Consider the following 11,990-nt stretch of genomic DNA (forward strand, 5'->3'; position numbering starts at 1 on the left):
CTCCTAAGGTAGAGCCTCACTCTCTGCCCCTCTGATATGTGCCAGGCACATCTCTTTGCCAGCACATGAGAAACATAGGGACGTCTGAGATCTGGTTTTTGCCCTGGATGTTGAGGGCCTCAGGAAGAGTTCAGTCAGCACGTGCTACAGGAAGTCAGAGGGAGGAGACCTTCCCGCAGGTAGGAGGAACAGTCTTGAGACAGCTAAGATTTGGGTCAATAGGTAGGAAAGAAGCATTCTGGGCAAAGAGCGCCATAGCTGCAAAGGCGCAAGGAAAACAAGAAAGCATGTTCAGGTGACCTCAAAAGAGACCAGTCAAATGGTTAGAAGTTAACACCTCCTCCTTCTGGTTTTTTCTGGACCAGAGCCTGATAGGTTCATCTTTGGGGCCAGTGGGATCAGTGGAGAGAACTGCACATAGAAATGAATCAGAAAAAAAAAAGAAATGAATCGAAAAAAAACCACCTTTTCTTCATAGACACTGTCTCCTCCTCCAAAATTCTTTGTTGTCTCCACCAGCTCTCCCCCCATCTTAATTTCTTTGATCTTACAGCCGTCAAGGAAGAGCCACCGCAGGAGAAGCCCACTGCCAATCAGACGCTGGCTGAGGTGATTACGGAACAAGCCAATCTCAGCGTCAGTGCAGCCCGGTCCTCTAAAGTCCTCTACGTCATCACCACCAGCCCAAGCCACCCACCTCAGACCGTCCCAGGTAGCAGTTCCCAGACACCACCAAAGTGGGTGGAAGCCATGGGGCTTGAGCACAGTGTTCTTGACAGTTAGAGAAATAACACTCTTCCCAGACAGGTTGTAGGTACTGGCTCTGTGACTGTCCTGGCCTTTGGGGGACACTTTCTCATTAGCTTGATTCCTTAGTCCTTAGGAGAAAGTGCTCACCTCCAAAGATCCAGTATGTGTGCCTTTTGTACTTGTGATTAATCAGCTAACCCAATGTTTTCCCACTTTGAGGATGTCTTTCTAGAGCTCCCAAGTTGCAGCTCCCTAAATTCACTGGCATTTACAAGAGATTCATTCATTCATTCATTCATTCATTCAAAAGACATGTAAGTGCCTCAGAGCTACCAGGTGGTATTGTATGCGCCAGACTATAGGATGAACCAAACAAACAGCATCCCTGCCCTCCTTTGGCTTGTAAGTGGGAGGAGAAAGAACAAAGCAAAATAACAGATCTGACAGTGACAAGAGCTAGAAGAAAAGTTCATGCAGGAGAGGGGTAGAGAGGGGAGTAATGGTCTGTGCTTGAAGCTAGCTAACTTGGCTGGCTCCACACTTCCATATTCTCTTTTTTGCTCGGGAAGGTGGAGCCTTTATGGGCCAGAACAGCTGTAAAGTACCAATAGCAATGATCTAGTCTAGGAGTTTTCCCCTGCAGGACCCACCTCAGGTCAGGGAGGAGAGTCCCTCTAGTGCATGCTCTGCATTATTTGTTTTTATACCCTGGTGGGATTTCACAGGTCACACATCTCATTCCTCAGATAAGGAAACTAAAGCCCAAAGAGTTTATGTAACTCATCTGTGATTACATAGTGAGTTTTTATGGTAAAAATGTAGTATATACCACTCCTTTCAACTCCTAAATTGAATGCACTTTGGGCCACACTGCCTGCTTCTCTCCAAGAGGTTAGCTCTGGAGCAAGGTTAGAAGCCCTGCAGCTTCTTGCCAGCCCAGCTCTCAGCTGCATTTGGTGGCTGCCCCTACCTGCAGGGGGCTCCTCAGCCAGACCTGTATCTCTGAGCTGCCAGTGCTCACTCGGTGCTTCCAACAGACCTCATTCTGAAACCTGAGCTCAAACTGGTCCAAGAAACCCTGTCTTTTGCACTTGCAGGATGGACAGTGTATGGCCTGGCAACTCTCCTCATCCTTACAGTCACAGCCATTGTAGCAAAGATACTTCTGCACATCACATTCAAGTGAGTATGAGAGAAAGCTGCCCTATCCCAGGAGGGGAAGGCTCAGAACTCCTTTTCTACTGTGCTTCATTTGTCTGGGGATTCTAAAGCCCTCAGTCCTGGGCAACATAAGACAGTATACATTCCTCATTCTCCATAGAGTGAAATGTACAACTGGACAAATCTCACCAAGGTTTGAGGGATTGTGTTTGCTCCTGGCGTATGGGATATGATTTCAAGGAGGATTGATACCATCTGGGCATAAAAAGCCACGATTTCCAATTTTGACTGGCCCCTTAAAGAGATCCTCATATTAGAGCCAAGATTTCCAAGACACAACCATGCATATTTCCTAATGCCTTCTAGAAATTGGGAAACATTCTTAGGAAGAGAATCCTAACATTTTATTAGCTATTATTTAAAAACAATTAAGAAAGTTCATACTTCAATTCTGACTGATACGGAAAAAAAATATTTCCTTCCCTCAATTTGCTACTTGAATTCAGTAGTTCTGCCTTCCAGGAAAGGAGGCAATTTATTTATGCTACTGATGTTTGTGTGCTTCCAGAGAAGAGCTCTGATTTTTTTTTTTTTTTAGACCCCTACTCTGTCTTTCCTGTGGCTCCCAGTCCACATTCTCTCTGTCCTCCCTCCCCAGTTTTATTGAGCTATAATTGATATGCAGGCTATCCATATTTCAAGGCCTTTCCTGAACATTGTTGTCTTATATGGCCCACCTTTTTCCTGACCTGTGGCCCTCTGCCACAGCATTTTTAATACATTTAATACATTAAGTGTCTGCTCCTCCATTGCTTTGTGAAGGCTCTCCTTGTAGGCCTCTCCACTTTACATTTTTCAGTGGAAACAGTGTTGTTTTTAGTGTTTACTGAGCTCACTCTCATGCCGTGTGTGTGTGTGTGTGTGTGTGTGTGTGTATGACAATTCACACAGTCTGGGAAAGCCTTTCAAGTGCAGCAAGAGAACAGGAGGCTTTCTGTAGGGCCCAGCACCTCACCGTACACCAAGGCCCTAAAGTGCATGTCTGACTCCCATGTGACATTGGAGTCCCTCAGCAGCTTCCCTGCCAAGCAGCCCAGGGTGGTGACATGTGGGAGAGGGGCACATATTGGCAGTAAAACAGGACCTGCTTCAAGCAGAGAAATTTTGGCTTTATCTTATGTTAATCAAGTGGGCCTCCAGGTAAATATAATTTGAAGATAGAGTTCTATTTAAAAAAAAAAAAAAAACCCAAAAAACAAGAATTTGAAAACTCATCATCTCTCAGGCCATCTCCTTCCAGATTTGAATAACTTTTCCAGTTAGAAAGTTCTTTGTTATACTGAGCTCAAAGCTGTGCTGCTGCATTTCCATTCCACTGGACACATTTCATTCCCATAGTTGTCCTTCAGACTTCCAGAGGCATCTGTTGGGTCTTTCCTGAGGCCTTGCCTCACTGAATGCCCCATTTCCTAGGTACAGGTATCTCAGGAGATGGAAGGTTGTTTTGGAATATTTGTTGCGCTCCACTTGAAACATGAAGTTGTTTTTGCTTGACAGATCCCATCGCGTTCCTGCTTCAGGGGACCTTAGGGATTGTCATCAACCAGGGACATCAGGGGAAATCTGGAGCATTTTTTATAAGCCTTCTACTTCAATTTCCATCTTTAAGAAGAAGCTCAAGGGTCAGAGTCAACAAGATGACCGTAATCCTCTTGTGAGTGACTAAAGGCTGCCCCATCTGTGCCCAGGACAAGAGTCCCTCCAAGCTCAAGGCTGCTGGAGCCCCGTGGTTTCCTGATTGCCTCTCCCTGCCTCTCCCTGGCTGCCTCTGCAGAAGTGCCGTCCTATGGGTTGGGAAGGGACGTCCTGCTGGGGGGCCAGCCTAGCCTGGACTCGCCCTACTTCATCTCTGCACTTAGGAGAGAGACCCAAAGTCCCAGGGTCTGGGCCCTCCCTGTGCTTCTCTCTCTCTCTCTCTCATCTAGAATGAGGGCATCAGGACAGAGGGGCTGAGATGGCAGAGATGGTTGTGTTTGACACTGGGCTCAGGTACCTTCTAGACGACTGTAGGGTGGTGAGTAGGTATAGTATATGCTGAGTCTTGCTTGCTTATTTTCTGTTTTGTCCACACAGTTAGCTTTCTCTTGGTCTTTATGGTTTAAAACAGGGAGGATTCTGAGGTTCTCTTGGGGCTTGGCCTGGTCCTGTACTCCCTAGGCATTAGCACCCCAAAGCATAAAGAGGGCCCATACTCTATGCTGACTCTGGGTGTTTGGTCTCTGGGTGCTGCATGAGGATGGGCCTCTTCCAACCTGAGAGAGCCTGGGAATTGACCCCAGATCCCATCAAGCCTGTTATCTGCCACACATGGGCTTCTCTCTATAGCTTCTTTCCATAGCTCAGTGATTACAGAGCAAGCCTGCAGAGTGGTCATATAAAACATCCATTCATTTTTCACTCAACAGACTTTCCCAAAAGCTTTTATAGGTGCTCAGTGACCCCTTGTTGTACCAGATCGCCTGGCCTTGCCGCTGTGCGGCTCATGGTCCTGTGGAACCTGAGGTGGGCTATGTCTTTCTGTGATTCTCTGACTCTCAGTTTAGAACAGGGAGTATAAATATTGTGGCTTAGCCATTAGGTGGCATTAGGTGAGACACAGGTGCCAGCAGTCCCTCCTTTTGATGTCACTCATTTTAAAAGAAGATGAAAAACCACCCCACAGCCTGTGCTCTCTGTGGCCCTCTCTGCTCCTTTTGTATGGGGACAGAGTGCGGTCTGGAATAACTCCGTGGGGAGGGCGAGGGCCCTTGTCCCTAGCCAAACACTGCCCTACTCTTCAGACAGGGAAGAGAGTTGCAGAGAGTGACATGAGGACTGAGAAGGAGGCTTTGGGAACTGGAGACCATCGAGGATAGGCCTCCTAAGTTGGAGAGGTACAGCTGCGGTAGCTGCTGGTTGGGAGGAAGAGCCGTCTCCAGTTTAGAAGCACCCCCATCCGGAAGTAGGCTTTGTCAACAACAGCTGAGAAGAGCAGCCTGTGCCTCTGAAGGCCGGAATTGAGCCTTTCTCAGACCAGGACTCTCCCAGAGGCACCCGGGCCTTAGGCCTTGGGCCTCTGGCCTCAGAGGTTCCCTCTTTGGAGCACGTTGCCCACCTCCCCCAAACCCCTAAGCTACTGCCTGCTGTGGCCTTTCCTGGGGTTCCGGCACACTGGCGACCCATGGGCACCTGTGCTCCTAGAAATGCGGAGGGCCATGCAGGGCCGGCTGGGGGGTGTCTGCAGGGAGAGGTGACTCCTTGGCAAGCAGGGTGTTGGGAGCTGGCAGGCAGAGGGGCACAAGAGGGTGGGGAATGGGGCAGGGGCGCTGCCCCAGGTACCAGGTGAGTCTGCTCTGGGCACAGAGCTACTCAGCACTGTCTTCACACTTTGATCTGGAAAGGGGATTACCCTGGAGCAGCTGTCCACAGGCCTCTGGGTTTGGAGACAGAGGCCTGTCCCACATGACTGGAAATACACTGACATGTGCAGTCTCCCCACTAAGCTATTCCTGGCTGTTGTGGAATCTCCTCTGAACCAAGTGTCAGGTGTGTGCAGTCACAAAGGGCCCTGTGCCCTGAATAGATCCATTCACAGCACAAAGGGAATGTGGAATTTAGCCCTGGGAGGGGGTCGCCTGGCCGAGGGACAGTTGTTCAGCTGCCTAGGGCTTCCTGTGGCCATTGACCTTTAGGGCATCCCGTGAGCCTGCCCACCTCACACAGCCACTGTGTTGTCTGAGTGTGCAGCCGGAGCAGCCCATTCTAAGCCCCAGGAAGTGCTGGTGATGCCCCAGTGCCCTCCTTCCTGCTGGCCCTGGCACAGCCCACGGCCACCAGGATCCACTTACTGTCCAGGGAGCAGCCTCAGGACACCCAAACCGGCCTTGGGACAGCGCTGGGGGAGAGGCCATAAATCGTCCCAGGCCCAGCCTCCATAGACACCTTAGCCTTGGTCAGGCCCTGGCCCTGGTCAGAACCTGTCAGCATCACCTGCAGAAGGTCCCCTGTGACTAAGTAAACACCTGAGGAATAGACTGTCCCAGAGGAGGTGAGGTGTGCTCCCAGGAGCACCATAGGGGGCCCACATTTGGTCTTTTAAGAAACTAGTTTAGAGAGAAGTGGGGAATGGAGGGGCTGGAAAGCATGCCCCTGAGGAAGGACATCACAGATCACAAAGCAGATTAGTAAAGACGCAGGGGAGGGACTTTGGGGACCACTATGGCCTGCCACTTTGAAAGCATCCTGCCCAAAGCCTCTGCCCTGAGGTGACAGTGAGTGGTGTCTCTGGGCCTATGTGCCCTCAGCCCTTCACTGCAGGATCCAGGCCCTGCCTTCTCAGCGTGTGTCGCCGGCAAGGGAGGGCTGTGGGCAGCCAATCTTGCTGCCTTCACGGTAAATGCCTGCAGCCAGCTGTGAATGTGCTCTCTTAGCTGCTTTTCACGGTGTCCTTGGCCCCTCAGGAAGGCACATGGCACCCCATGTTCTTCCCCAAGTGCCCAATCACTTGCAGAACAGAGAAGGTGTAGGCATGAACCTCAGGTGTCCTCCACATCCCCCTTCCTTGTCAGAACAGGGTTGAGGCCTCTTCCTGGGTGTAAGCGAGGTAACGGGGCTGCTCTAACTTCTGAAGTTAGAGACTCCAATCAACCAGAAACCCACAAAGATCAAAGCACCAGCAAGTACAGCTGTTCTGGCCTGCAGGCCCAACCCATCCAGCCCCCCTACTCGCCCCATTGTCAGCCCAAGGCGGGAGCTGTCCTGAGCCAGCCACTTGCCAGGCTGTCTTGACACATCAGCGGGGCACATAGGCCATCACAAAGCCCTGTACGTCCTGGGCACTTAATCTTCATGAGCACTTAGAAGTGGACAGCCTCTGAGATCCTGTCTCCCATGCCTGATGAGGCCATCCCAGGTCCCCAGAGAGCCTGGCCAGCTCCCCACCCCATAGCCAACTGCCACCCTCTAGGGATTTGGATCTTCTGTTTGGTGTTCGATGTCTGCCTTTGTTACTACCTTGGGAACTTTTAACTTTTTGATTGTTTCCTCTGGTGTCTTTGTTTACCTTCCCCACTGTTCTACCTCCTGGCCAGGTCTCTCAGCCTAGCTGCCCTGGCGTGGGGTATTTCTCAAACCTTCCAGCTGCAGCTGCCTCCCCCTCAAGCTGGACAGCTCAGGGGTGATGATGGGCCTCACCCGCTGCCTGCAGACCCCAGGGGAGCCCATCTCACAGGCTTCTGTGTTGCCAAGTTGAACATACTCAACAAGGCAGAAGTGGGGTGTGGAGGAGAGTCTGAGGTAAATCTGCTTCCGAAAGGATGTGTCTTCAGGAGCACGTAGTGGGACACCCTTTCCCTTCCTGCACAGGGAGCTGCCGTCTTGGGGTTCACGCAGCATCAAGACCTGCCCATATCCAGACTCACCTTCCCGCAGGGATCTTGACTTTGGATGACAAGGCTTTATTTGTAAATATGCTCTTAATATGCAACTTTGAGAATAAAATAGAAACATCATGTATTTTAAAATATAAGATGAAGTGTGACGCACTGTATACAATTTAATATATATTTTTAGGATTTTGTTATTTAAGAAAATGGAATGTAATGGTACTTAACTTTTACAAAAGAGAGAAAAATGTTATTTTTACTGTCTGGAGAAAATAAATATTCTCACTGTTGTAGAAACAGCGATGAGCCCTAGCATGTCGTTTTTTATAGGGGCGCTTCCAGAGCCCCAGAATGAGGGGGGTGTCGTGTGCTGGCAGACCGTGTGCTCCTCTGACGTCTGTGCAAATGCCAGGCCTCACAATTTGCTCCGTTAGTGCCCCCAGATCTCCTCAGGTCTCATCAGAGCTGTGACCCGCAGTGGATCTTCAGCCGGGCGGTTCTGAGGAGTTGGAATTACAAGTGAACACACTTCGGGTGTGGTCATGGGAGGAGGAGGGGGCGTTGTGCTCAGATAGACCTAGGTCTGAACTGACCTTGATCGGGTCTGTCCGCTTCTCGGTCTCGGCTTCCCCTCCTGTAAGATGGCACTGTATCTGTGCCTCAAAAGGTTATGAGGATTAGGTAAGAAATGTATCTAAAGTGCTTATGTGATTATCATGTGACATGGATTTCATCTTGCCTTTCGGTACCACCAGTTGGTCCTCACCCGCTCCTCGTTGACAGCACTAGTAGACGCTCTACCTGTGAGCTACATGCTCCTGCCAGGCGCCGCACACACAACCGAGCAACCATTTAGTGGCTCCAGTCACCCCTGTTTCGCCCATGAGGATACAGGCTCAGAGGGGAGCCAGGGGTAGTGGTTAGGAGCACAGAACTGGAGCCGGCCTGCCGGGTCCCAGCTCCCACCATTCATTCGCCGAGGCCAGGGAGTGTAAAACAGGCAGCCTTTGAAGGGTTTTGGCAGAGGAGTGACATCAGATTCCCAGTTTAGAACGATTTCCTACTTGATTTAGGAAAAACAGTTGGAATGGAGTAAGGCAGAGGGCGAGGAGCCAGTTAGGAGGCTGGGAGAGATGCAGAGGGCCTGGCTGTGGAGAGAGAAGAGGCCTCCGGTGAGAGACAGCACGCCACACGCATGGGCCAGGGCCTTGGGCTCACACCGCAGCTCCACTACTTACCACGTGAGCTGGGGCGAGGGACCCAGCCCTGTGTACCTACTTTCTCACCTGTCGGCCAGGGATATAGTATGTACCTCATAGAGTTGGGATGACTTACTATAGTATATTTACAGAAAATAGTAGCTGTTCCCTGTCATTCTAGAATGGAGGGTGGGGGCGGTTAAGAACAAGGATGATGCTCAAGGATTCTGACTGGGGACTGAGGGGAGGAGAGAGGGTTCAGTTTTTGAGGTAAAGATTATATGTGACACCAGATGTGAGAGAAAGCATGCTGGGTTTTGTCCAGACTAAGCAGTGAGTGCCCTGTAGGACACCGAGGCAGCCTGAGACCCACGGAGGATCAGGCCCAGAGAGCACAGTCCATGGAAACGTGGGCACAGACAACATCCCGGAGTCTGTCTGAGGCCATTCCAGAAGGCTGCTGAGGACAGTGTCTCAGGACACCCTCTGACAGGTGAGGAGGAGCTTGGGCAGGACCAGGGGTGAGGAGGCAAGAGAGGGGACAGCCCCAGACACCCAGCTTTTAACCCAGCTGGTTCAGGCACACACACACTGCTGGTTCTACAAGCCCCAATTCCAAATTCTCCGGAGGGGGTCTGCCAGGTGAGCCAGAAAAAGAGGCATGGGCCAGTGCGACCAGGGAGCATCGTGCAGACACGTCTCTCAAAACATGCCAGGATCACTTGCCTCGGAATCCCTGATGTGCTTGTTCCAAATGCAGGTTCCTGGGCCCCAGAATCCCTGGGAAGCTTCCTGAACGATGCCAGCGCTCACTGAAGTTGGACAGCCGTTTTAATCTGTTTGAGACGTTGGGTCAGCCGTCCCCTTCTCTTTGGGAAGCAACTGCTCACACGCGGACGGCTGCCCCCTCAGCCGCAGGCAGCATATTTGTTACTCAAGTGCAGAGTGGATCACTCAGGGCAGAGAGGGGTAGGGGAGAAGAGGCACAGCACAGCGGGTATTCCAGATACTTCTCCAGAAGGCACATCACCCTGACATGGAGCCGGAGCCCTCCCGTCCCGCCATCCTCCCCCTCGCTGGCATGGGCCCATGCCACCAGCTGCCAGCCCTGACAGCTGCTGCGGCTGTCACGACACGAGCACTCCATAGGGCCAGCTTCACTTGAGTGTTTATCTTCCCCCCGTTCCTGGAAGCTCTTTCCTGAAGGAGATACTGTGGATGGCGGGTGAAAAACAAATGCGGTGACTTTCTTAGAGGCAGGCCGGCCTACACACCGAAATGGATGCAGCCAGAGCAGGCAACTGTCCTGCCTAAGGCAGGCTTGGGGGACAGCCGGCCTGGACTCATCCCGTTGTTCTTCCAAACCTGAGAGATACAGACATTGTCCGACCCGCCAACCCGCCCACCAGGAGCCAGCACCAGGGCAGCATCAGCTCCTCCTCTGTCAGACAATCAAAGGCTCCCCTTCCTGTGGAGACGAAAAGGGCTGGACAAGAGCGACCTTGTCTCCAAGTGTGGAAGTCACATGATCGTCTCCTCTCCCCACTGGGCTGTGTGTGCCTGAAACTACAGTCTCTGGGACCCAGAACTGGGAGGCTTTTGTTCCTCTGTGGCGGGGTCGGGTCCCCATAGGGGATTGTTTTTGCTTGGTTGAAAGGGACACTTTGGGGATAGAATATTTCGACCTCAAGAAGCAGCAACATTTGCTTGTAGCTGGAAGTCTGCATTTCTGGTCTCCAGCTGTTGTCTGGAGCCACTAGGCCCCAGCAGAATGGAACTGTGCCTGGCAACCAGGGGCAGGCGGCACCAGGCTGGGCTGGCCAGGCACCAGCCCGTGTCCAGGAGGCCCGTGTCCAGGACAGCCCGCAGCAAGGACGCTGGTGGCCCCCCTCCCGGGGGTGGTCACTGGGCTCCAGAATCAACCTGCTAGCAGCCTGATGACTGGGCTGGAGGATGGCTCCACAGAGAAGCACTTAGGGGGAAAGGAGATCCAAGCTTACTGTCCAGAGTTAACTCCTCAGGGGAAAATCAGAAAGGGCTGTGAGAGCCAAGGCTTTTGCAACTGAGGAGCTTCAGATTTCACGAATTTCACTCTCAGGGATGTTTGCCATGGTCCCCGTTCAAACGAGGCCACTGAACGTTGGAAAACTTACTAGGGGCCTGCTACTTTGCACGCTGGTGGTGTGAATATGTTTAATGAACACGCATTAGCTGCTAGCACCAAAGATAAAGTCGGATCAAGGGCACTCAAACCTCAGATTTGGCCCAGTATGGGGCAGCTTTTTGATGGGCCTGGAGTGAGCTGAGGAAAGAGCTTTCCAATGTGTAAGGATAATAATAATGATGGTGGTGATGATCATAAAAATGATAGCCAGAGGGGATCCCTGGGTGGCTCAGCAGTTTGGCGCCTGCCTTCGGCCCAGGGCGTGATCCTGGAGACCCGGGATGGAGTCCCTGCATCAGGCTTCCTGCATGGGGCCTGCTTCTCTTCTGCCTGTGTCTCTGCCTCTCTCTCTCTGTCTCTCATGAATAAATAAATAAAATCTTAAAAAAAAAAAAAAAAAGAAAAGAAAAAAAGATAGCCAGACACTGTGCCTAACACTTGACAGACAAAATAGAATTAACTCATCTTTGGGACAAGCCAACCTGTGAACCAGAAGGTGCTCGGCCCAGTGGAGGCCAGAGCCCACATCTGCTGGCTCCGAAACCAGGGCCCCTTACTCCAGTTGCACTGCAGGCTTCTTGTACCCAGACAGGGGCCTGGGCTCTGAGGGACCCCCTGTGGCCTCCAAGTATCTCCCCATCGTGAGTGTCACCTCCAGAGAGCCCAGGGATAGTACAGATCAATTTGCCCAGAGCGAGGAAGGCATCAGACCTACACTTTTTTACCTATCTGACGTCACAGACCCCTTTGACAATCTGATGAGTGTTATCAAGCCCCCCCTCCCCCCTCCCCAGTCCTCCCACCCAGCTACAAAAATCTGCATAGAAAATCTGGAGATTCCAGGAATACACCCCTCCTGCAAAACCCTTCCATGGGCTTCAGGTTTAGAATTACTCCATCAAACCATAGGCAAGTTTACCTAAAAGTTAAAATTAGACTGAAAGAGGACAGACAACAAGAGTAATAATAACAATGGACATACTTTCCTGATCACTTATTAGTGTCCAGCAACCTTTTCTGCCAAATAATAACTATTTTAGGCTTTGGAGGCCATGGGGTCTCTGGCCTCTGACACTACTCAACTCCACCTGCGCTGGTGGGGAGGCCTCTGCTTGCCAGAACCACAGCCGCTCTGCTGGGATCCTCAAGGATCCCATCCTGCCCATCCGGGAACTGTCTGCACAGTTCCATGAGTGGCGGGGACTGGTCACAAGCCCACGAGGAAGCAGCCACAGACAGATGTCATATAAATAAATGGCGGCTTATGTTCTTTTTAAAAGACTTCTTAAAAAT

At 51.4% G+C, this 11,990-nt stretch overlaps 1 protein-coding gene across 5 annotated transcripts in view; it reads left to right on the forward strand.

The window, feature by feature from the left end:
• The window catches only part of KREMEN1 (kringle containing transmembrane protein 1), a 74,371-nt gene extending 62,731 nt beyond the window's left edge, over positions 1–11,640 (forward strand). For 3 of the 5 annotated variants that reach the window (XM_072803096.1, XM_072803094.1, XM_072803099.1), the window contains 4 exons: positions 554–715; positions 1,848–1,932; positions 3,469–3,625; positions 9,294–11,640. In XM_072803096.1, coding sequence (XP_072659197.1) covers positions 554–715; positions 1,848–1,932; positions 3,469–3,625; positions 9,294–9,329 — 440 coding nt within the window. In that variant the 3' untranslated portion in view covers positions 9,330–11,640. Of the gene's footprint in view, positions 1–553; positions 716–1,847; positions 1,933–3,468; positions 7,634–9,293 lie in introns of those variants that run through there. The other 2 variants (XM_072803095.1, XM_072803097.1) reach the window with 2 other exon arrangements.
• The last annotated feature ends 350 nt before the right edge of the window (positions 11,641–11,990 follow it).

The sequence above is a fragment of the Canis lupus genome, chromosome 27, assembly GCF_048164855.1.
Source record: "Canis lupus baileyi chromosome 27, mCanLup2.hap1, whole genome shotgun sequence".
Classification (NCBI taxonomy): Eukaryota; Metazoa; Chordata; class Mammalia; order Carnivora; family Canidae; genus Canis; species Canis lupus.